The following is a 25555-nucleotide window of genomic DNA, read 5'->3' as shown; positions in this document are numbered from 1 at the left end:
GAAGGAGTCTTATCCGGAGTTATTCGTTTGAGGTATGTTTTCGAGGACGAAAACTCTTTTAGTGGGGGAGAGTTGTAACACCCCGATGAAATAAGGATAATTATTTAATTTAAATTAATAGTATATTTATTAATTTAATTAAATAATTGGATTATTATTATTGGATTATTATTATTATTATTATTGGAATAAAAGTTGGAATTAGAAAAGGTCCCATTTGGTAAAAAGAGGTTTTCACGTGAATACAGAAAAACGACTCAAAAGTGGAAAAAAGGAAAAGAGCAAGAGAACAAGGGTTGAAGAGAGGAAGAGCTCGAAGCTAAAGGATTGCCGGATTAACTCAGGTAAGGGGGGTTTATCATCGTTTAATGGGTATTATGGGATAACATGTAATGGGTAGTGATAAACCATTGATTTGACTCTGATTAGAATGATGTATGCTGAAATTTGTGAAATATTGGATGAACGAAATATGGGTTATAACTGAAGAAAATTCGTAGGAATTAGATGTAATAATGTTAGAACTTGTGAAATTGAATAGGGTATGATTCGTGTTAGATGATATGAACGAATATTGTGTAAAATTGGATTGTGGAAGGTGGAATTGGAGAGATCTCGTAGCAGAGAAAACCATAGCAGATCTGGGAAATCTGGTTTCTGGTCATACGCGTATGGCACTAGGCAATACGCGTATGAGATGGTCTGGTACGCGTATGGCACTAGGCAATACGTGTATGGATGAGGAAGATGATGTTTTGAACGTGGTTTGGTCTCTGTTGGTACGCGTATGAGGAAGTGTTACGCGTAGCATACGCGTATGAGATGGTGTTACGCGTATGGGATTTGGTCAGGAGATGGGCCATACGCGTATGGGACTAGGCAATACGCGTATGGGCAGGTTTGTGATTTTCTGGGCTGTTGTTGTGCAGTTTTTTGGTTGTTCAGCTGCGTAATGTAATTTAGCTGATGTATGATACAGTATGGATCATTTCCCGTTGTTTTGAGCAGTGTAGGTATTAGTAGAGTGTGCTAATACTGTGATTATTAATTGGCATGACCTGATATGATTTTGTGATAATATGCTGATGATGTATGATTGTATGCATAATGCTGTGAATGTATGTATTATGTGGAATGGACTGTTTTATGGCTTAGAGTGTGAGCATATGTCCATTGTGGATTGTTGTTAATGTTGTATGCTAGGTGAGTTAGCGTGCATATTATGGCCTTTATGGTGGTAGCTAATTCCCATGGTGAGGAATTAGTGAGTGAGTTATTGTGGATTGTTGTTGATGTTTGCATGCTAGGTGATTAGCGTGCATAGCATAGCCCTTGGGGTGGTAGCTAATTCCCATGGTGAGGAATTAGTGAGTGAGTCACTAGGTCTCAAATGAGTGGGACTAGTGAGCTTGGTAGCCGTATCTGGATTTGATCGGTGAGGTTGAACTATATGTTCACGAATAGTCGGTACCGCATGCATGGAGTCTCATTGCATAATGTATGTATGTATGGCGTATAATATGAATGGATGTATTCCAATATTATACGTGTTGTTTGGTGATTGTGTTGAGTATGATTTTGGAGTTGATATTGCCGTTACTGATTGCGTGATCTGATTAGGGTGATTGAATGTGTTAACTTACTTAACATTACATGATAATTTATAATGCTTATTATATCGATTGAGGAACTCACCCTTACAACTATTTTTCAGGTAACAAGCAGTAATTGAGTAGGAGCTAGTGCTTGGAGTCTAGTGTAGTTCCTTAGTGGGTCATGCTCTGGTAGATGTAACATCGGGATGGGATGTTTTAAATGTTTTATTGTTGGTTGTGAACCATTTTACATGTAATGTGTTACATGTTTTGCATGATTGAATTGGTCTCTATCCGCTGCGTATTATGCAAGTGTTTACCTTGTTTTAATAAAGAGCATGACAGTTATTATGGTGAATGGTGTGAAGTAATTGTGTGACACCCTTAATTGCATATTTACTCTGATTGATATATTGTTGAATTAATTAAATATTTGGGGTATTTTAGAAGGGTGTTACAATACACCTTGATGTTGTCAACAAATCTAATGTATTAAAGGATGATTATCTAAAACATCCCCAACAAGGTATTATACGCGTTTATGTTGGAGGGAAATTATCGATAAACAAAAGTTTACTTTACATGGACATATGCTTCAGTGGATCCATGTGGGGCTGCCAAATTAGATTTTCGCATTGTTATCAGGAGGGTCAGATTATGGTTCTGATATAAGGCAAGCATTTGTTTCGATGAGATGTGAAAGAAATGGTCAGTATAAAAAACTTATCCGGAAGTTGAAACACGATGGCAATGGAACAAGAAAATGTTGATGTCCTTTTAAGTTGTGCGGGTACCACAAATCGAATAATACATGGACATTTAGTATGATTTGGGGTATACATAGTCATGGATTGTGTCACAAGTTAGTTGGTCATCCTATTTTATGTCGTCTGAATTCTGGAGAGAACAAATTTGTTTCTGACATGTCATTGAATATGATTGATCCCAAAAAGATATTGACAACTTTGAAAAGGAAAAGACCTGGAATAGTCACAAATATTAAACAAGTATAAATTGTTCGCCACTGAAACAACATGCGATAAGAGGTCCAAGATCTGAAGTGCAATAATTATTGAAACTATTATATGAGCATCATTGTGTATCTAATTAAAGAGTGTGAGGATGGAAAAATTGTTCTAGACAAACTTTGGACTCATCGTGATTCCATCAAGTTATTCAACACACTTCTCACGGTACTCATAATAGATTCAACATATAAGACCAACAAGTACAAGTTTCCTCTTTTAGAATTTGTTGGTGTTACTTCTATAGAGATGACTTGTTCAATTGGATTTGCGATTTTGGAATGTAAAAAAGATGATAATTTTACACGGGCTTTGGAAACGTGTCATGATATGATGAAAAACATAGAAAACATGTCATGGATGATTGTCATTCATCGCCACACCGCACTGATGAATTCGATTGTAAAGGTATTTTGTACGTCATATATTTTATTGTGTAGGTATCATATAACAAAAAAACGTGAGAGGTGGACTTAAGCACGAGGTAGGAACCCGACAAACCAATGGTGAAGATAGGAAAATTGTCAAACTTAGTCAGACATTGGAAAGCATAATGGATGCATGGAATGACATAATCAATTCTTTTATAGAAGAGTTATATGTCAAATTTGTCACATATTTCATAATCGTTTATGCGAAATATTTGAATTTCTTGAACTATGTTGAAAGTATGATATTGGACCAGATGAAGGATAAAATTGTTTATGCATGGACTTATTAAGTTAGAGATTTTAGAAATATTAACTTGCCTTAGCCATCGTCACCACGGAAAGACAATTGACACCATATTTCTAGAGTCATCGTGTAATGGTGAGGACTGAATACCTCATCAATTACGTTATAAGAAAGTCCATTCTCTTAAGAAGAATGATAGACTGTTCTATGAAATATCTAACTATGACATAATCTTACCACATTGGGAACATCAAATTGTAGATGTTGGCAGACATCATATGGTAGAATTGTCATCTCCTACAAATTTGTCACCAAAGTGGGTATCCTATTTATTGACGAGGCATATAAACTCGAAGAAAATCATTCAATAATGGTGCTTAAAAGAATAAACGACTTGCTTTTTGAGAAATCTCTCTACTTCGATTTTAACACGAAGAAGACAACCATAACATATTAGAATTACAGTGGCAAGAGCAACAAAAGTGGTAGCCAACGGGAGCACCAATTTGGTGATAATATATTTTTATGACTTATTATTTCTATTTTCTATGTTTGGAGATTGGTTATGACTATGTGTTTTGTTGAAGGGAATGAAGCGTAAACAAAATGGTGTAGGGTTGGACCAGTACAAAATTTGAGTTTAATAATGGGATGAATACAAGATCAAGTGGATAATTATAGTCATTGGCTTGGTTCGTCGATTCCTAAGAACTAAAACCGAGAAGCAAACCAAACAACATTGGTTTTCTTTGGTTTAGTTTGATTTTTGAACCAAACCATAAACAATCGTTTTTTTTTTCCGATTTAAATTGTCGATGTAATTAGTTTTTTTATCCGCTACCCGCTAGTAAAAACCATCGCAAATAATTGAATAAAACAAATTCCATTTATAAATGAGATGTCATCTCAAGGAACTAAATTATCACCTTAATTTTTTTTCATTTCATTACATTCAACACTTGAGGGTACCATTTTAATTCAATCAATTACGATTATTGTGAAGAAAAACTATTGAGAGATTTTGAGTCAAGAAAATTGAAATAAAATAATATATGTTTTGCACCGGAACCATAAATATCTATGATGGAGGAGAACTTTCTATGCAACGGAGCGGGAGATGTACTTATAAGCTTAACACATCGACGATGAGAGAGTATTAAAATAGTGTTTAAACACTCTTATCTAACATGGCACCAATGTATAAAAGAGTTGAATAACTAACTCGCTAACTAATTGGTGTTTAAACACTGTTACCTAAAATGGCACCAACAGCATGTATAAAGGAGTTGAATAAGTAACTTGCTAACTAATTGGTGTAAAATGCATAGAATTGTTCCGGATTGAATGTTGAATGTTCAGTGGTCAGAAAAACGTTCCAGAAGCTTTAGCATTTGACATGCCTATATCAGATCAATCCGGAGTTTTAATATTAATAATAATTTGTAAGGGTACTCTCTTGTAAAAAAATCAAATATCTAAATGTTTGTGCTCATTCATAAGAAAACAAATAACCTCTGCTATTTTTCTGCTGCATATCTCCCCTGTGTGATTTCTGACTGTTAAATTAAACCTAACGATTTGATCTCTTCATTTATTTAATGCATATCTTTTAGTTTTTGTCATCATAAGGCTAAAATTAAGGCAAAAGGGGCCGTAAGAAAAAAAATAGCAAGAGAGGATCCAGATCCCATTCAAAATCACCTCCAAAGGAATAAAAAAGAGGAACGGATGTTTTACTTTAGTCATAATAAGCCTATCATGCAAAAACATCTCATACTTACATAATCATTACAAGAAATTATAATTGCGTAAGCCTCATTACAACAAAGAGAAATGACAAGAAATTATACAAACCAATTTTTTAAATTTTATTTGATAAGACTTTTTAAGATTCTCTTCATATTCTTCCACAACGCATTATTAGACTTAATTCAAAATTCTTAACTTTATAGACAAAAAAATAAAAATTCTTTCACAACTCTTCCTTTCTTTCTGAATCTTTAGCCTTACCCTCACAACCAAACACTAACCGTAACAAATTGTTTTTACTAATGGTAGTAAAAATCATCCTTCACCTCTCTCACACTGCAACTCTCAAGGCAATACCTCTATCTGCTAATGTAAGGGCTAGGTTGTGGCAGATAATACATTAATATCTACAGCCATTAAAGAAAATAGCATAAACACATGCACAAAAAGCAATCAAGATACCAAAAATTAGAAATATGAAAAGAGAGCACAAGATGACTATGTAAAAAAAACTCAATAATCATAACTCAGATGTCAATACTAAACACTAGATTCAAAAACTGAAATTCATCAGACAACAATGCTGAGGGTATTCTGTCATGCCCATACAACAAACAATAATAGCAAATAAATTTGAAAAACAATCATTCGTCCTCTTGGCTGCGCAACCTAGCCAATTTGTTTGTGACAACAACATCCAATTGTGCTGCACGTTCAACGATATCCTTTCTTTTCCTGGTTGACACGTTGTGTGCTATCTCAGCACAGTATGTTCTGATGTTTCCAAGCAAGTAAACAAAGTCAGAATGTACTAAAGAAGAATGCTAACATGGATAATGGAATTGAAGACTAAAATTTGTTACCTGTTATGCATCATCAGAAGTTCTAGATCTTTGACATTGTGGACAAGAAACTTCTTGAAACCGTTAGGCAGATAGTGGCGGGTCTTCTTGTCGGAACCATACCCAATGTTTGGCATCAAAGTAACTCCTTTGAACTTTCTCCTAACACGTGAGTCAATACCCTTTGGCCTGCGCCAACTTTCCTGCAAACCAAAACAGCATAAGGTACAAATGTTATATCCACATGGTGGAACCAATTTGCTCGGAAGATTAAACCAGCATATTGAGTACAGCAAATAAAAAATGAAAGTCGAAAATAGCAGATGATGGTCATCGGATAGAAACACAACATGTTTTTGTATTCCAAAATCCAAAAGAACAAATGATACTCATGCATAAACCTAAACCTAATAAAGCCTACAAATTTCTGAAACATATAAAAACAAGTAAACATCACCGACATACCTTGACACATATTCTCCTGTCACTTTGAGGCCTAATGAACCTCTTGACACGCTTCTTGATAATCTTCTTGGTTAGAAGAGGAACCGCCATCTTGTCTCTACGAAACAAATAAAACATTTTATTAAATTCATAACCAACTAACCAACCTTCAAATTATTTTAAGACTACACATCTAACACCAGAAAGCCTTAAAATTGCTCTAAAATGGAGGTTACTAGAAGAAGAAGAAAAACACGAATTTACCATAAAACAAGGAAATTTCCAGAGTTGGATGTTTTAAAATTGAAACATGATGTGATTAATCTCCTATTATAAAAGACCTAAGGGTATACAACATCAAATTGACTATAAAATTGGATTGAAAAAGTAGATCATACAAGTTGAGAAAACACCAAAGAGAATTCGAAATTGATACAGCATGTAGTAATTAGATCAATGCAACGATACTGAGAAATAACAAAAACAACGATAGCGTAAGGAGGAACGAAAAATCAGCGGAGGGAAATAGCTAGTAGAGGCGGTACCTTGGAGAAGCTTCACTCTGAGGAATCACACAGCCAGAGATGTCTACAAAACCCTAGTTTTTTTAAACATGGGTTGGGTTTGATGGCCAATAATAAAGTCCATTAGAATCGCAGTAGGCCCAAGTTCATGGGCCAGTTTTTTTAATTCTAAATAGGAATTGGGAGTTGCTCACTACATCCCATTTTTTGGAACTTCTAAATTTCATCACCTTTTATTTATTTATTTTGGCACATCCGAACTTCAAGAAGCACACGAAAATTATTTTGTGGTCTCTTCCTCTTCTTCAATTTATGTTATGTTGTCTATTTCATCACTTTTATCACCATTCATGTTGAATTTTAAGTTTTTAGTGTTGTTAAATGTTATTTTGTTGTCAAATCATATTAATTTATAGTGTGTATGATGAACCTCTGGTATGTTGAAGAATGTACCATTTACTTGTGTTAGTATGTTGTGTACCATTTACATTAGTGTTTGTTGTGATTGATTATTTTTATATTGTTGAAAATGTTATATATTGTTCTGATTGAGTGATATTGAGATTGTTTTATTTTTATTGTGTTATTGTATTGTTAAATGATTCTACAAGTTTTTGATATAAAATTTAGAATTTATTATGATCGTAGTTGAATGAAAGATGATATATTATGTATGGTGTATGAGAAATGAGTTCTTGAATTTCTTGAATACGTGAAAAAGAATCTTTCCAACAATAATAGTATCTTTTATTGTCCTTGTGTTATTTGTGGGAATATAAAAAAAATAAAGAAATAAATACTCCATCACATATGTTGTGATGAAATTTGTTAAAATTATATAATATGGACGTGACATGGTGAAGTAGAAATAAAATAAAAATGTGACGTCATAAGACATAAAATTGACGAAGATATAAATGATCGACTAGAAGATATGATCTATGATATTGAAGAATCTTATAGGGAAACTCGTATTTATGATACTTCATATAGTGATAAGGATGCACTTTTATTTATATAAGAGGTGCACAAGTTTTACATGATTGTCTGCAGTGTTAAAATTATGTATGGTCTCTTCCAACTGTGAAGGTTTCTTTTGAAATGAAGCTTGTTGGCTTTGTTGCATACCTTGATTAACATTTGAATTTAGATTATTGTTTCAACAGAAGTTTGGATAATCTTTCCAACCCGGATTGTAGGTGTTGGAATACGGTTGTTCTTTTGAAAATTAGCAAAATGGATTTCCTCACTTGACCCTTCCAAAGGCACCTTCCGTTTGCATGTTCTCCTCCACAAAAACCACACCTAAGTGCTTGTACCTGACTCACGTTAGTTTTACCTAAGCTATTTTCACCTAATTTTTTATTTAACAATTCAATCTGAGCTAAAAAAGCATTGTGGGTATCAATAACTAACATATCTTTAGGTGTGCCCACAGTTTCTATTTTTACCGACCTTTCTCTTTTTAATGGTACTCATTCATACACATATCGACCTTTCTCTTTTCCTCCCTTTGTCACCCAAATTTTCACTAAGTACGCAATCTTCACAATTAACTGTTTTTTCCTCATTCTTTGGTATTTCTTCTTTATTTTAGCTCATGTTTCACTTGTTTTAATCATATTCTTTGACTAAATTTATGCAATGACGGAATGTCATCACTAACTCTTATTGTGAATTTTGTTTGTTCTTTTATAAAATGCCATGATAAGTTGCAAACTTCCCGATTAGATGAAGTATAACATTTGTTAGAGTTTGGTGAGATTGTAACTAGTAAAGGTGAAAATCAAATTGGTACTTTGAGATAGGTTGGAGATACTCGATAGGGATCACACTTCTCTTTTATTAGTAGCTTGATAAATATGTATGAAGCAACTTGTATTGTTTAAAAAAATTGCAAAGGAATGATTAAGTTATGCTTCACATGGAGATGTTGATAGTGCTTATATTCATACTAAGAGAAATCACTAATACAAAGTGATCCATCTTAGATGTAACGATAGCAATGCTCGAACAACATGCTCTATGCTGACAAGTGATCCATCTTCAATTGTCTTGGATATAAAGAAAATCAATTATGATCATTGAAACAATAAATTTCAAAGAGTCAAATGTTTGGAGTTAGGTTGTCATAGTTACACTTAAAGTTGCTCTAGCTTTGGTACATCAACCTCCATTGCAGATGCCAATGGACATCACTCCTACATCAATCTCAATTGCAGATGCAAATAAACATCACTCCTATTTGGGGTGTAAATGAATATCCATGGGGACAGATACTATGATATTCTCACCCTTCCCGTCGGATAAATATGATATCCATGCGGGTATCCATTAAGCGGATTTTACGGTACTCGCAGATATTTACAAATATCCATGTATATTAACTTTTTTCTAAATATTTTTTTTTGAAATAATACTTTAGCTTCTTTTAAAGACACAAAAAGTTATTATCACAACATCCATACAATTCGCTCATAATTTAACAAAATTTTATCACATTAATTTTCTTCTTTTTCACCAAAATATAATAAGATCCAAACATAATATTCATACATTTCATTTTTAACCAAACAAATAAAAAGATATTGTGATTGTGGATAATAATAGAAGAGCGGACAACAAAGGAATAGGAAAGGAGACATTGGTTCGACAGAGGAATGACGACACTCGTTGATCGGATGGTGGAATTGTTGAAATGAGGTATAGAGTATTGAAGAGGTTAAATATGAAATGGCTAATAGAATTTGTATGGAATGTGAAAGGTGTTTTTCAAATAATTTTTTTAAAAAGAAAGAAATATAAGAAAACTAATACTTTTAGAAGATAAAAATATATGGTATAATAAATTAATAATATTTAAATAATTTATATTTTATTAATGGATAAAGATATTTGCGGGTATGTGTACTATTAAATTTGTATTCATATCTATTAAAAAAAGAATATTTAAATATCAATTTATTTTATCCATTTATATTCATTAACTCTTCATTCCATATCTATAATTAAAAAAAATTGGGAACGGAGTTTTTTTTCCATGCCTATTCCTACGGTTTTTTTACAAAAATAACCCACTTTTTCAAGAAAATTCCCAAAATACCCCTGGTTTTAAAAAAAACCAAAATACCCCACTTTTAGGAGGAGTCTCCAATTGAATTGATGACTCCTCTTAAAACTTGAATGGAGGCTCCAATTGGATTGGTTAGGGCAGGTGCCCTAGCCAATCCAATTGGCGCCCGTGTGTAGGTTTTAAGAGGAGTCGCCAATTCAATTAGAGACTCCTCCTAAAATGCAATTTTTGTCCTATAAATAGATGCGTTGTGTGACTAATCGTTCCACATCTCATATAATCATTTGGGAATCATGTTTGGTGTTTGTCGCCGATACGGAAAGGTGATTTATGCGAGAGACAAACCTCAAATGCTAATGTTGTTTTGGAACATCACCACGTTCGATCAACTGAAGAGAGAGTTGGTTCGTTGGTTAGCTGGGAAAATACCAGAAGGGGAAAAAAATCAGAAGTATTGAGAGACTTGACAGTATCTTTGGTTGGGTGCGAATGAAGACTGATAAGTATGCTAGGGAAATGATGTTTGGTCGAGACGACATCAATTTGATTGTTGTAATCAGTTAGAAATATATATGTTTTCAGATGTTTTGTATTGATGTTTGTTGTGAACCTCGTTGTAACAAAAACTTAATGATATATAATGATTGAAGGTTACAGAAATACAATGTTACAAAAAGCTTAAGACTTAGATGATGCTCCTCGATTGGGACAGTTGTTCTTGTTGTGTCCTGGTTGACGACAAATACTACATAATCTTATCATTTTATCTGTGGAATCCATCTCTGTTCTGATACGTGTGTTGTTTGGCCTTCCTTTCTTCTTTCTACACATCTCGTCATTGTGCCAAACAATATCACCTTCATATGGAGGCCAGTAATCCTCCATTGGTAGTACTGAGAAGCTTTGAGTATATACATTCATGATGGTGTTGGCCTTGTACACATCAGATAAATGGTTGTAAGCGTCTTGACGAGTATAAGCGCATGCTGCTATGACATGGGAGCAAGGTATGTGGAAGACCTGGAATTTTCCATAATCGCACCAACTTCTGTTTAGTCTAACATCGTAGGCTAAATTTGGTCTCCCCTCGTTGTGGTCCATTGTTTCATGGACGCTGAAATTTTGTCTATGACGGTCAAAGACTGTTACAGCGTGTGTGCTAGCTTTGATGCTCTCCTCTTTCATGACCTTCATGCAACACTCACTAAATACTTGCTCGAACATTAACACCGCACTCCATCTTTCACCTCTGGTTGCGAACATAGAAGCCAACCTATAATAGGTTGATCTTACCAAGGCGGTTATCGGCAGATTTCAAATTCCTTTGAATACCCAGTTCATGCATTCCATAATGTTTGTTGTCATGTGGCCCCATCGATAACCACCATCAAATGCACGTGTCCACTGCTCTACTGGTATGTTATTTATCCATCTCCCTGCGTCTTCATTAGACAGTCTAATTTCATCATGATAATATTAAAATGACGGTTGAGTTAAAGCATACCCAGCATTCACCACCTTCTTGCGAAGATTCTTATCTTTTATAGCACGCATGAAGTTTTGTGCAATGTGTCTGCTATAGTAAACATGGGTAGAAGGAGGATCATGCCATCCGTTGTCATGGTTGTTGTAGGCACTCTCAATGGCAGCATGTCTATCAGAAATCAAACAGAGATTGGCTTGTGGAGCCACATGCGTTCTGAGATGTCGAAGAAAGAAACCCCATCCACCAGCCGTTTCACCTTCAACAAGAGTAAAGGCAATGGGAAAGACATTGTTGTTGCCGTCTTGTGCAACCGCCATTAGCAAAGTACCCTTGTATTTTCCATATAACCAAATGCCATCAATTTGAATAATAGGTTTGCAGAATGCGAAACCTTTGATGCACGGGTCAAATGCCCAAAAGAGACGGTGAAATATTCTATTACCTGTAGCACATGTTCCGTCTGGCATCATCGCTGGCAATGTCTCCATAAATGCCATAGTGTTTGGGACATATGTTTTTAGTGCCCATAAAAATCGTGGCAATTCCTTGTATGAATCCTCCCAGTTGCCGAAAACTTGTTCAACATCCTTTGCCCTCGCAATCCAGGCTTTCTTGTAAAATGAAGTATAATTATATGTTGTTATGATATGGGATATAATTATACTCACCTTCACTGATGGGTATTTATTAACCAACGGTAGAATGTCTTGACATATCAAAGTTGCACTTAGTTTACGGTGATCTTGTTCAACGTTAGTTGCAATGCAACTGTGCGTGGGTCTATTGAAGCGATCTCCCAAGAGTCGTTTTTCTTCTTGTAAGACGCAATCAAACGAAACTAACAAAGCATGTTACGACATTCGATAACATACCTTCTAGAATCAGTGCGTTTCACTGTAAAGTCAGCAGAATTGTTCATGTGGAATTTTTTGATTGCCAGAACACATTCTTCTTTGGTACGAAATATGTCTCCCACCTTTAATTCGCCTTCTGATCTCGGATACGGATTATAGAAAACACTGTTGGATGTTTCAGCGTCGTGAAAATCCATATTTGTCATATGTTGAGGCAGATTGTAGACATGACTAAGAGGGATTGATGGTGGTTTATCATCATCTTCATCGTCATTGTTCAGCATGTGATCAACCTGTATCTCGGTCTCCTCTTCTTCTTCATCAACGACGTCCACTTCTGCTTCTGCTTCTGGGTTGACGGCATCTGACCATTGTCGATCATCTTCACTAGATTCATCCTGATCGGTTAGTTGAGACTGTTGAGATGGTATACATGGTTGAAGAGTAATGTACAACTCAATACAGTTGCAGCCTGAATGTTCATTACTAACAAACATGTATTCAACATCTTCATCGTCTCGTACCTTAAGGGGGAAATACTTGCATTGACCATTCTCAAAAAATATTGGATTTTGATATGTGATCTTTGACACAATGCCCGATCCTATAAAGGATTGTATTCTTTTTTTCAAATGCAAGAAGGTTGCATTTCTCTTGATCGTGAGTCTAATGGTATCGGTGTTTCAAAAACTAAATCCATGTAGCTCAGACTCGTATGTTTCACCGTTGCAGTGAACATTGACATTGTATAATGATGAAGATGACATTGTGCAGATGAAAACTATTTTCTTACTACAGATGAATGTGAATGAAGTGTCTTGGATGTTGATAGTAAGACACTTAAATAGAGGAGTGAAGTGTCTCACATGCTAGCTAGTTCGGAGTGACGTGTTGCACATGTAAGCTACTCCGAAATGACGTGTCACACATGCAAGTTACTCCGAAATGATGTGTCAACCATGCAAGCTACTAAGAAGTGACATGTTCAGCATGCAAGAGACAAGACAGACACGTGTCAGACATGCAGACACACACTCCAAATGAATTGGCGCCCCCACTCATTCCTTGCACATGGGCGCCAATTCAAGTGGAGACACCATGCATTCACACCTCGAAACCAAGCAATCAGACCTAGGTCTTGCATGCATGTCCCTATGGAGGCGCCAATTTGAATGGCGACCCCTCTTAAAGGTTGTACATGGTCACTAATTCAAATGGAGACACCATGCAAGCACAACTTTTCATGCTCCCATCCATTTGCCTATAAATACATCCACTCCATCAACACTTATTCCACACCATCACTCTCACTACTTCTTCTACAATACTTTTTCTACAATTTCATCTGCAACAACTTCTTGTAGTTTCATCTATACCAACCCCCCGGCAAAATATCTATCCTCACAATGGGCGAAGCACATAGAGGAACGGTTGCAAACATCGCAACATATGTAAGTTTTTTCTTTTGTTAACTTTTTGTCTTTCATCTGCACCAACCCCCTTTTATTTTGACATACCAAATTAGTCAAGTTTTTTATTCTTTCTTTTATAGGATGTATCAAGGTTCCGAACTCGGGTCCACGAATATGTCCATATGGACCCAATGATTCAACCTTATGTTGAACTCGCCGGTTTTGGTCATATTAGCAAGATTTTGTCTTGGTCCATAGATAACAAATTCATTATAGCTTTATGCGAAAGATGGAGATCAGAGACACACACATTTTTGTTCCCAACCGGTGAGTGTACCGTGACGTTAGAAGACGTCTAGATGCTTTTAGGACTATCCATTGAAGGTAAGGCTGTTAATGGTAAGACCAACTATGAAAATTCAATTTGCATGGAGCTCTTAGAGACTGATTTGTTAGATGATAATGCAAGAGATCAAGGTATACTACTCTCACGTCTTAAGTCGTACTATAACAATTTATACTTAGATGAACATTCTACCGAAGATGCTCGAATAATAAAAACTAGGTGTTACATTATGCTGTTAATTGACTCGTTTTTATTTCCCGAAGGTAGTGGTTCTAGCATGCATATTATGTACTTACCTCTACTTAGACATGTAAATAGAATAGGAAGTTATAGTTGGGGATCTGCTTGTCTAGCGTATCTCTATAGCTCCTTGTGCAAAAACTCACACAAAGACACATCTACATTTTCTGGATGTGCTGTTTTGCTACAAGCATGGGGTTGGTCAAGACTACCGTCTCTAGCACCGGTCAATAACAACCCTTTCACATTTCCGTATGCACAAAAGTAAGTTGTTTAAATTGTTATATCTTTACTTACTTCTTTAAAGTTTATTACCTTTAACTAATTTTTTTTGACTTTTTGGTGTAAATGGTATGCACGTGGTATGAGTTACAACAGATGTCCAAGACACTGTATTACTCAGTATCGCAACCTGTTGGATCACCTTCGACCGACAAACGTAAGCAAAATAACTTAATTATTTCGTTATATTTTGTTAACTTTTTCTAAATTGATTATAATCCTATCTTCTTTCACATTTCAGTTCATTTGGCGTCCATACCTTAATTTGGATAATGACCATGAGGTCAACCCTGAAGACGCAGCCGTATGGACTGCATGCACACCGATAATACGGTTCACAACTGTGGAGATGCACAACAGTGATCGTGTGAAGCTGCAGTTCGGTATGCTCCAGAATATCCCAGATCCCCCAGCTAGCCTAGGAGAATGGCATCTGCGTAAAGTTAACGACCAATGGAACTTCAATCTGTGGCGAAGCTTCGCAAGATCGGAGTGTCGCAAATGGAAGCACCGTCATGACCATGTGTTAACTGACGCAGTCATGCCAACTGAAGAAAAACCAAGTCGTACTTATATGGCTTGGTACAGATCGGTTGGTTTTCATCGCCGAGGATATGTACCTATACGACCCACGCCAGGCAACTTACACACCAGAAGGATCAACATCTAACCCCCAACAACATTGTCATCCCGGTTACTCACAACCCCCTATCCGTCAAACTTTCCATTCCACAAACACACAAACATACAACCAAAACATGTCATTCACCCAACCTCAATACCAAGAGCATACCTCATACCACCATTAACAAATTGACCATCAACCTGAGACCCAACATCGCTTCGCACCCACCCCATCGCCCTACCAAAGTCGCCTTAGCCAGAACACCCAACGATCATTCAACACCAACCGCCTCTCCTCCTACCGTATCCAAGAAGGCCAAACATCACAAAACCAAAACATCCAACAACCCTATCTCTACCAAACACCCCAACAACCTTTCCAACCTTTCCTCGACGCATCGTTCACACCTATGTCTCCCTTCAACCGTCTCGGTCGCCCATTAATGAGTCAACCACATCCCAACTTATCTGGCATGGGTCATGAGCTCAGCTACGGCGGTACACCATCGATGCATACTGAAGACTATGCCGACTTGTCTGAATACCTCAACAGACCTTCTCCTGTAGTTGGTAGTGACGCTCCTGGCCCCTCAGATGATCAAACACCGGTGCAGAATCGTCAACGTGGGTTAGGGACAAGGGTTAGGGTAGCTAGAGGATGTGGGACCGGAGGTCGGTTAGGTGATCTCGGTCATCACCATTAGGTTTCTTTGTGTAAACGCCAAACTTTATTAATATCAAGTGGTCTTATATCAAATTTATCTATCACTTATACCATAAAACACAAAAAAATGCATTTTAGGAGGAGTCTCCAATTGAATTGACGACTCCTCTTAAAACCTACACAGGGGCGCCAATTGGATTGGCTAGGACACCTGCCCTAGCCAATCTAATTGGCGTCTCCATTCAAGTTTTAAGAGGAGTCTCCAATTCAATTGGCGACTCCTCCTAAAAGTGGGGTACTTTGGAATTTTTTTTAAAACCGGAGATATTTTGAATTATTTTTTAAAAAAATGGATTATTTTTGTAAAAGACATATTCCTACTTCTTGATGTGTTTCAACTCTAATGTCCTTCATAACTATTATAAAAGCATATAATTTGATAATTGAAAACAAATGCTAATAAACTATTATAAAATGCTATTATAAAAATAGAATGATTTAGAAAGTAGAAAACTCAATATAAAGCATATATATTCATGCAATCAGAATAATGCTAATAAACCTATATATATATATATATATATATATATATATATATATATATATATATATATATATATATATATATATGTGTGTGTGTAAGTAGCTATAGTAATATACTATACTGCTTCTGATCGAATATAATACTACCATGTTTCATTTATGACGAAGGATATTCCTTCCACACATGATATTTTTTCATTTTCAATGTATAAATAATAAATGACTAAACTAATAAAAAAAGCATTATGAAATATTCAAAACCTGCAACTGAAAAGCTAATTAGGAACTGTGATAGTATTCAAACATTAAAAACAAAGTCTCATCTTGTATGCATTTTTTTAATTCTAATGTTGATATTTCTTTTTATTGTAAAGTGCTAGACAACACATATTACAATTGTATTGGTGGCTATTCTAACAATAGTTTTTTTACCAAAATACAAGCAAATATTAAAATAGTATAAATTTGGGAATATTGTCAACAAAGACGTAGAAAAATGAGTGTGCACATAAAGTTGATGCAACAAAGTATAAAGCAGATGATATAATACAAAAAAATGTATGTTCAAAGTAATTACTTTAAGAACCAAATGAATGTTCAGACGATATATGACTTGTTTTACCGAAGATTAATTTATTACTTAAGGAAATAGTATGATTCTTAAAGCAAGATTAAAATTTATATTGACAAAATATATCACTGTCATTAGAATGAACAATTTTCATCAAAAGAAATGATCAAGTTTAATCTATTGTAGACACCTGTAATTCTTTGATATCAATGTGGCCTTTACCAAGCCAATTTGGAGGAGGCGTGTGATCCTCGCTGCTTCTGATGGAATAATTAAGAACAGTTTTATCCTCTCAACATATATATTTTGTTTTCAATGAAATAACTCATATATAGCCTAGAACATCGTGCATTCAACAACAATCCATAGAGATAAACGAGCGTTTTCTACTTTGAACATCAAACAAAACACCCATTAATAAAATATTAGAGAGTTTAATAATTGATAAATGCTATGCAAGGAGAAGTTTAGTCAAATGTAATGTCCCCAAAATGAATTAGAACGAAAATAAATGGATTCTATTCTTTATGCGTCAGTGATTGGGAGCTTGATGCATGCCCAAATATGTACTCGATCAGATATCAATTTTGAAGTTAGTATGTTGGATAGATATCAAAGTAATCCTAGAATGGATCACTAAAAAGATGTAAAGAAGATTCTTAGGTACTTACAAGACAACAAAGGTTATATGCTCAGATATTGAAGATAAGATCACCTTGGAGTGGTTGACTATTTAGATTCAGACTTTGTAGGATGTGTGAACTCAAGAAAATCCACATTTGGGTATGCTTTTCTCCTAGCTGGAGGAGCAATATGATGGAAGAGTGGAAAGTAGTCTATAATTAGTACTTCGACTATAGAGGAAAATTTTGTGACGTATTTTAAGGCTACAATTCAATCACTGTGGTTATGAAACTTCATCTTAGGGCTTGGTATTGTCGATAGTATAGTTAGGCCGATAATGATTTATTCTGATGATTATGCAATTGTCTTCTTCTCTAAGAATGATATGTATTCTAAATGTGTTAAACACATGGAATTGAAGTACTTATCACGGAAAGAAGAAATGCATAAAAAAATGTCATTTGAATACATTTGTATAAATTTAATGATATTGGGTTCGTTAAGTAAAGTTTTATCGCCCAAGACATTTGTTGGCCATGTAGAAATGATGGACATTATATAAAAGTTATTGTTAACATTTAATATAATATGTATATATACATGTATAATTTGATGTTTGTATCGTATGACACTTGTAAACTCAATTAAGGTTATTTTCTGCTGAGTTTTTTTATCCATATTATGCTATATATGTTATTGTTAAAATGACACGACAATGGTGTCTTTGAAGAGAGATGAAAGACACATTATTGTATTCCTTAAATTTATTTAAAGATGGTGATTCGTGATAAATAGAAGGAATCAAATTGATGAATAATTTGTGAACGTCGTGATTTGATTATTTAAGTTCATTAAAGATGGTGATTTGGTGTTTTCAATGAGTGGTGCATAATCATGGTATAAGATTGAAACAACAAGTTGTCAAATGAATCAAGTGGAAAATTATTGGATTAATTTATTAATCTATTAAACATGACTCGTGTAATTAAAATTTTGATTTTAAATGAAAGATACTTTAATGTGATGATAATTTGAGTTGATGAATATTTAAGTCAAAATAAAATTGAAATCTCTTTTCTCTCTCTTCATGACTAGTGGGATATGACTCTTGGGAATGAGTTGTAAGCCTTGGAATAAGATACCTATAAAAGAGAATTTCTTATGGCATCCTAGATGTTTCTAATACACCATGTGAATTTCCACAAATGCTCCTTGATTCCGGAGATGCATCTTCGGACGCACCACAACACAAACTCAACAAAGGTCATTCTGAGTTACACCTTTTTTTTTTGTTTACTTTATTCCGGAGATGCATCTCCGGAATGATTATGTAGTTACATCTCCGGAGAGACACGCCAGTATCAGAATCAATAGAAAATTTATTTTTCAAAATGAAATTGACATTCATAACACAAAATAAGCATTACAATGATGATTTCAACATAAACTACAATATTACATTTCAATATCTCGGTGCTCGCTTGCACATCTTCAGAATATCTTCGACAGATCTTTGTAGCATCGCTTCCAACTCGAGCGTAACTTTTGTTTCGAAACGGAAATACGTATTCCACATAGCCCTAACATATGCTTGTGTCTTGAGCTTAAATTTTCTGAACTCAATCTTCCCTTCGTTGTCAATCGACGGTGAACGGTACTCGAGCTTCACAATCCTTAATTTGTCTCTGTAAGGTAGGAGATAATGGGTTTCGTCTTTGATATCTTCAAGGGAGGTGAAATATCGGTGAACTTAAATGTTCACCTGAGTGTAGAGCCGGAGAAGGAGATATTTACGACATACCAATGAATGTTTATTTGTGATATTTGAGACATTTTCAGTTTATGTGAAATATAACATAAGAGCATCTAAATTTATAGAAGGCAAAGATCAATATGGACCACTCATTAACTGGCATATTGATTCCATAGATATTTTTTATCTTATTCTGGAGATGCATCTCTGGAACTTGTCTTGAACCAATTTCAAAACAGAACACTAAAATATAATCTATTTTTCATTGACAAAAATACAAATGTTGTCATAGGGAAGATAAAAAATTCATAAAGACAAAATATGAACAAAAGATGAATATATAACACTTCATTTATATTGAGACATGTTATTAGGTGACTCATTTCAGGGAAGTGCATCCATTTTGTCTTTGGTGTCGAACCACTCAAGCAATGAACAAGAGACTCATAAACCGCATCGAATTTTTATTTATTTCCGTACAACCATGTGTATAATTCTTTATGCGTCTTCAACTCTTGAATAAGTTGATATCAGACAAGTATATGACTATCTTCTCCAACTCTTGTCTTTAGATCTGTCTTCCAAAACTGTAATGTTTCGATCAAATGTTGTCTGTATCTCATTATTATGATTTTGAATCATGTGGTTCACGGAATCTCAGTCTCTACACAAATCCCCCTTACTGTTTCCCAACCAAATTTTCAAAGTAGCATGGGCAGACTCAACTATGTTAGTTGTTGTATTTCTAAGGTGTCTAACATTATTAGTCCACACACAAACTATCTTCTCCTTCACCTGGTCAAGAATTATGCTCTAAACATATTTCAACAAATCTGGATACTTTTCACACACTTTTCTAAAATGAATAACGGAATCAACATATAGTTCTTTTGTGGATGAATTTATTATAAGATTCCATGCATCAATTATTTTTTTCCATAACCACAACCGCCTTCACCATGTTTCCATCTTCAGACTCTATTTGTTTCGTCCTTACCGTGGATTTAACCCGACTTCTCACATTCTTTATTATGTGATACCTATAAAGTAATGCATAAGAAAAAGGAAATACCTTTTCAATCGAATTCATCAATGCAACTCAATTATCATCCAACAGTTTTAAGAGTTGTTGCATCTCAGTTCTATCCCCCTTAAGCGCATTGTTAGTGAGGTACCGAATATTATACACTTGCTTGATATTTGATATATTTTCGGGTCATTTTCGTTTCAATGTCGCAAGTATATTTTTCGGTTGAACAAGATTCAAGATCACGTCAGTAACACATTCCTTCTCTCTCGGCTTGAGCCGACAAACACTAGGATGATTGATTAACTTTAAACACAAATCATGGTTATGCAAATCACATATCACATTAAATCTCCAATTTTTTTTTTGCCAACATGTAACCACAAACCTTAAACAGACAATCACATTTTCTTGTATCAGTGTCGTCACTTTTAAAATTCCGGAGAGGAGTTTTATATTTCCCGCTTATTTCGCAAATCATTGTCACAAATGCGCATCTTCTATCTGAACCATTATCGGACCTTCTGATAACCACACCAAATCCAAGTTTAGAGGCCTCCATATGAATTCATTGAAGCATTTGATCACGAGATTCACACTCTTGCTTATTTTTAAAGTCGTTGCCAACATTTACCGCCTTCACAACAACACCTTGAACATTCGGAGAAACAACCACACCTTGGACATTCAGAGAAATAATTTGTTTTGAGAAAATATTGGGGTGCGCCATATCTAATGAAAACAATTAAAATCATAACAAAACATAAACACTACTACTACTGCATAATGACTTCAGTAAAAATGGAAGATTAATGTGAGCAATGCAAAGGTAAAACAAGAATATTTACCTGAAATTCCATCTTCTTTTGCTCCCATGATATGATGAACCAAAATGATGAAGATTTGAAGTGAAAAAATGGATGGAGAATGAAGGGTTTTTGGGGTGAATGGTTCGGTTGAAAACCAACTATGTCAACAATGGTTGTGTGATTATGCAGCTGGTTCTTTTATCAGATATTTCTAGAGATGCATCTCCAGAAATATCTAACATGCAAAGTTGATGTAAATTTCAAAATATCGTCCATAATTCTGGAGATGCATCTCCGAAATATCTAATGAACTGTTAAATAATTAAGCTCTTTTTAAAAATGTTCCGGAGATGCATCTTTGAAATAAAAATTACCCAACATATAGGGTGTCTCTCATAATGGTCTTACTTAGAGTGTGCAATAGGTGCATCCGGAGATGCATCTCATAAAACGGGGGGCATTTGTAGAAATTCACGTTGTGCAGTCGAAAGATCTAGGATGCTTTAAGAAATTCTCATATAAAATAAGTACTTTTGAAAGCAACATAATAATGTTTTTTCATTCTTTAAGTTTTCTCAAAACCAAATAAAATAGCATCTTCATCATCACATATACACATAAAAGAAGAAGGAAGAGATGAAAGAAGAATTCAAATAAAAATCAAAAATAAAAAATCAAACAAAATCATCATCATGGATTCAAATACATTTTCAATGTTTCACATAAAAATTAAAATACTATGAAAATTATATTAACAAGATCCCAAAAAATAATTTTTACTTAACCAAAAAATGTAAATACACTCAATTAATAACCTAGGACATAAAATTTGTAGGCTAACTATTTGATTTGTTTATTTTAATTTAATTTTAGTTTTCTATTTATTTTGAATAAACTTTTAATAAGTTTATATGTTTATTTAATAATTATTCAATTATTGTGTTGTATTGTTAGTTAAGAGTTTAAAAATAGTGCACACCAGCATAAAACAATGTTGCATATAATGTTACATATACATAAAAGGAGACAATCCTTACCCGTATCTCAGCTTTATAAAATCAATTTTATAAAGGTCATACACTCAAGAGATTTTACACAAACATCCGACGTATGCTAGGGCAAATGCATTTCAAATTTACCAAGAAAACTTACCAAACAGTTAGTCATGTTTGAGAAAGAAAGTTTGTATAAGACTAGCAAAATCAAAGAGAAATTGAGATTTTCATTAAAACAAAATATATGAGAAAAGAGAGGCACTTGTTTACATATTTTGATACAATCCTCATACTCTCAAAGAAGCCCCTTTCTATAACTAGAGTCAGCCCGCTGCAATGTACAAGATCATCACATACTTGAATTTGCAGCCAAACTGCACTATAATATGCAATACAAACACGTCCCTATAACCTTGTCAATGACCAAGTTTGAACATGGTTGCAAATCAGTTCTTCAAAAGCCTTTTATGAAAATATCTTTCAAAGGGCACATAAAAAGCAACTTATATTAAGAATAAGAAAAGAGAGCATAAAATGATTATGTCAAAAGACTTGAAAATTATAACTCAATGCAGTCAATGCTAACAGCTCTAGATTCAAAACTGTAGTCAAGGATATTACAACAAACAAAAATAGAAAATAAATTTGAAATATATTGAAAAGCAATCATTCGTCCTCTTGGCTGCGCAACCTAGCCAATTTGTTTGTGACAACAACATCCAATTGTGCTGCACGTTCAACGATATCCTTTCTTTTCCTGGTTGACACGTTGTGTGCTATCTCAGCACAGTATGTTCTGATGTTTTCAAACAAGTAAACAAAATCAGAATGTACTAAAGAAGAATGCTAACATGGATAATGGAATTGAAGACTAAAATTTGTTACCTGTTATGCATCATCAGAAGTTCTAGATCTTTGACATTGTGGACAAGAAACTTCTTGAAACCGTTAGGCAGATAGTGGCGGGTCTTCTTGTCGGAACCATAACCAATGTTTGGCATCAAAGTAACTCCTTTGAACTTTCTCCTAACACGTGAGTCAATACCCTTTGGCCTGCGCCAACTTTCCTGCAAACCAAAACAGCATAAGGTACAAATGTTATATCCACATGGTGGAACCAATTTGCTCGGAAGATTAAACCAGCATATTGGGAACAGCAAATAAAAAATGAAAGCCGAAAATAGCAGATAACGGGATTCGGATAGTAATACAACATGATTTTGTATTCCAAAATCCAAAAGAACAATTGGTACTCATCCATAAACCTAAACCTAATATAGAGCCTAAAAATTTCTGAAACATATAAAAACAAGTAATTATCATTCATATACCTTGACACATATTCTCCTGTCACTTTGAGGCCTAATGAACCTCTTGACACGCTTCTTGATAATCTTCTTGGTTAGAAGAGGAACCGCCATCTTGTCTCTACAAAACACACAGACTATTTTCTTCAAATCATAACCAACTAAATAAACCAAAAGGAGACAGGTAGAAAGTATAAAGAACACAACACTAAAAGGAAGAAGAGATCTACACAGAAAACACACTCAGGACATGAATCTGATAACTGATAAAACTATTTTTTAAAGCTTATAATTACATAAAAAAATAAGAACACAACAAAATGAGAAGCTGATCGTTCAACACGTTGGAAAATATTAAACAGAATTCCAAATCGATACAGCAGGTAGAAATTAGATCAACAAAATGACACTGAGAAGCAACATAACCAGCTGATTACATACAACGAAAGAAGAAACAGAAAATCAGAGAAGTAGAGTTTACCGAAGGCTGTACCTTTGTGAAGCCTCACTGTGATGATGAACCAATAGCGAGAAATGCCTACAAAACCAAACCCTAGTCTTTTTCTAAAACGGGTTGGGTTTGTTGGCCTAATAACAATGCCCATTATCCAAATCGCAATAGGCCCAACTTCATGAGTCACTCAATTTTTTTTAGAATTTATTATGGTGCCCTAGATGTTTCTAATGTGCCATTGAATTTTTTAAAGGTTAATGTTAACTTGTGCTCTTGGGGCACATGTTAAAAAACTCACTAATAGAAAATTTATATTGAAAAAAGCAATAACACCATTAATTATAAAATTGTATTAAATTCAACACACAATTTCTAATAAATTTTTACTATATTTATCTCTTAACTTGTGCGTTTGGGACAAGTTAACATTACCCTTTTTTTAAAATGCATCTCTGGATGCATTCCAAGACACACTCAACAAAAACTATTCTAAATTGTGTCTTTTATTTTATTTTATTTTACTTTATTACGGAGATGTATCTTCGGAATGATTTTGTAGTTACATCTCTGGAGAGACACATCAGTATCAGAGTCAATAGAAAAATAATTTTTCAAAATGAAATTGATATTCATAATATAAAATAAGCATTACGATGATGATTTTAACATAAATTAGAATATTACATTTCAATGTCCCGGTGGACGCTTGCACATCTTCAGAATATCTTCGACCGATCTTTGTAGCGTCGCTTCCAACTCGAACGAAACTTTTGTTTCGAAAAGGAACAAGAGACTCATAAACCGTATCAAATTTTTCTTTCTTTCCGTACAACCATATGTATGATTCTTTCGGACAAGTGCATGATTATCTTCTCCTTTACCAAGTAAAGCTAAAACGGCTCGGTAACCGTAATTACCGTCCTCCATAACATTGACGATATGCTTTATATATTTATGTATAAAAAACAGTATCTCGTCGATGAATGGAATATTTGGTGGAAGCGGCGTTAGAGTTGGGTTGCTAATGCGAGCGCCTTTGAAAACACTTTTTTGAGATTTTGGAGTCGGTGAGTCGGGAAAAACTTTGTCAACATGTTCAAAATATGAAGGAGACTGTGTAGTCAAATTGTTAGTCGGTGTAGGCTTCATGGTTATGCAAACCACGTATCACATTAAATCTCCAATTTTTGTTTGCCAACATGTAACCACGAACCTTAAAAGGACAATCACATTTTCTTGTACCGGTGTCCTCTCTTTTAAATTTTTGGAAAGGAGTTTTATATTTCTCACTTATTTCACAAATCATTGTCACAAAGGTGCATCTTCTATCTGAACCATTATCAACCTTTCGATAACCATACAAAATCCAAGTTTAGAGGCCTCCATACGAATCAATTGAAATATTTGATCACGAGATTCAAACTCTTGCTTGTGTTTAAAGTCGTTATCAACATATACCGCCTTTACAACAACACCTTGAACATTTGGAGAAACAACCACAACTTGGACATTCAGAGAAGCAACTTATTTTGAGAAAACATCGGGGTGCATCATATCTAATGAAAACAATTAAAAACATAACATAACATAAGTGTTACTACTGTTGTAGAATGACTTCAAAAATGAACACAAACAAA

General features: G+C 34.6%; 2 protein-coding genes across 10 annotated transcripts; both read right to left on the bottom strand.

The window, feature by feature from the left end:
- Positions 1 to 5539: 5539 nt before the first annotated feature.
- Positions 5540 to 24004, bottom strand: LOC127125853 (60S ribosomal protein L32-1). 4 transcript variants are annotated; one of them, XM_051054699.1, is made up of 4 exons: positions 23958 to 24004; positions 6352 to 6448; positions 5908 to 6089; positions 5540 to 5818 (listed from the first exon to the last, which is right to left on the bottom strand). In XM_051054699.1, the coding sequence occupies exons 2-4, from the start codon at positions 6439 to 6441 to the stop codon at positions 5689 to 5691; spliced, it is 402 nt and encodes a 133-aa protein (XP_050910656.1). In that variant the 5' UTR covers positions 6442 to 6448; positions 23958 to 24004; the 3' UTR covers positions 5540 to 5688. The 4 variants fall into 4 exon arrangements, with proteins under 4 accessions (XP_050910656.1, XP_050910658.1, XP_050910655.1 ...); XM_051054701.1 differs by having other exon boundaries at positions 23946 to 23982; XM_051054698.1 differs by lacking the exon at positions 23958 to 24004 and adding an exon at positions 6876 to 6945.
- On the bottom strand, positions 22693 to 24008 carry LOC127125852 (60S ribosomal protein L32-1). Of its 6 annotated transcripts, none has more exons than XM_051054693.1 (4): positions 23958 to 24008; positions 23489 to 23585; positions 23043 to 23224; positions 22693 to 22953 (listed from the first exon to the last, which is right to left on the bottom strand). In XM_051054693.1, the coding sequence occupies exons 2-4, from the start codon at positions 23576 to 23578 to the stop codon at positions 22824 to 22826; spliced, it is 402 nt and encodes a 133-aa protein (XP_050910650.1). In that variant the 5' UTR covers positions 23579 to 23585; positions 23958 to 24008; the 3' UTR covers positions 22693 to 22823. The 6 variants fall into 6 exon arrangements, with proteins under 6 accessions (XP_050910650.1, XP_050910649.1, XP_050910652.1 ...); XM_051054692.1 differs by having other exon boundaries at positions 23489 to 23601; positions 23958 to 23999; XM_051054695.1 differs by having other exon boundaries at positions 23946 to 23991.
- Positions 24009 to 25555: the final 1547 nt, after the last annotated feature.

The sequence above is a fragment of the Lathyrus oleraceus genome, chromosome 3 (genome assembly GCF_024323335.1).
Source record: "Lathyrus oleraceus cultivar Zhongwan6 chromosome 3, CAAS_Psat_ZW6_1.0, whole genome shotgun sequence".
Lineage (NCBI taxonomy): Eukaryota > Viridiplantae > Streptophyta > Magnoliopsida > Fabales > Fabaceae > Lathyrus > Lathyrus oleraceus.
Note: the sequence above shows the minus strand (reverse complement) of the source record. Positions and strands in the feature narration are given on the sequence as shown.

Coding starts and splice junctions, on each gene's coding strand:
- LOC127125853 (XM_051054699.1), bottom strand. CDS start 6,441: ATGGCGGTTCCTCTTCTAACCAAGAAGATTATCAAGAAGCGTGTCAAG. Junction 6,090..6,351: donor ACAGGAGAATATGTGTCAAG/GTATGTCGGTGA, acceptor TTTGGTTTGCAG/GAAAGTTGGCGCAGGCCAAA. Junction 5,819..5,907: donor CTTCTGATGATGCATAACAG/GTAACAAATTTT, acceptor TGGAAACATCAG/AACATACTGTGCTGAGATAG.
- LOC127125852 (XM_051054693.1), bottom strand. CDS start 23,578: ATGGCGGTTCCTCTTCTAACCAAGAAGATTATCAAGAAGCGTGTCAAG. Junction 23,225..23,488: donor ACAGGAGAATATGTGTCAAG/GTATATGAATGA, acceptor TTTGGTTTGCAG/GAAAGTTGGCGCAGGCCAAA. Junction 22,954..23,042: donor CTTCTGATGATGCATAACAG/GTAACAAATTTT, acceptor TGAAAACATCAG/AACATACTGTGCTGAGATAG.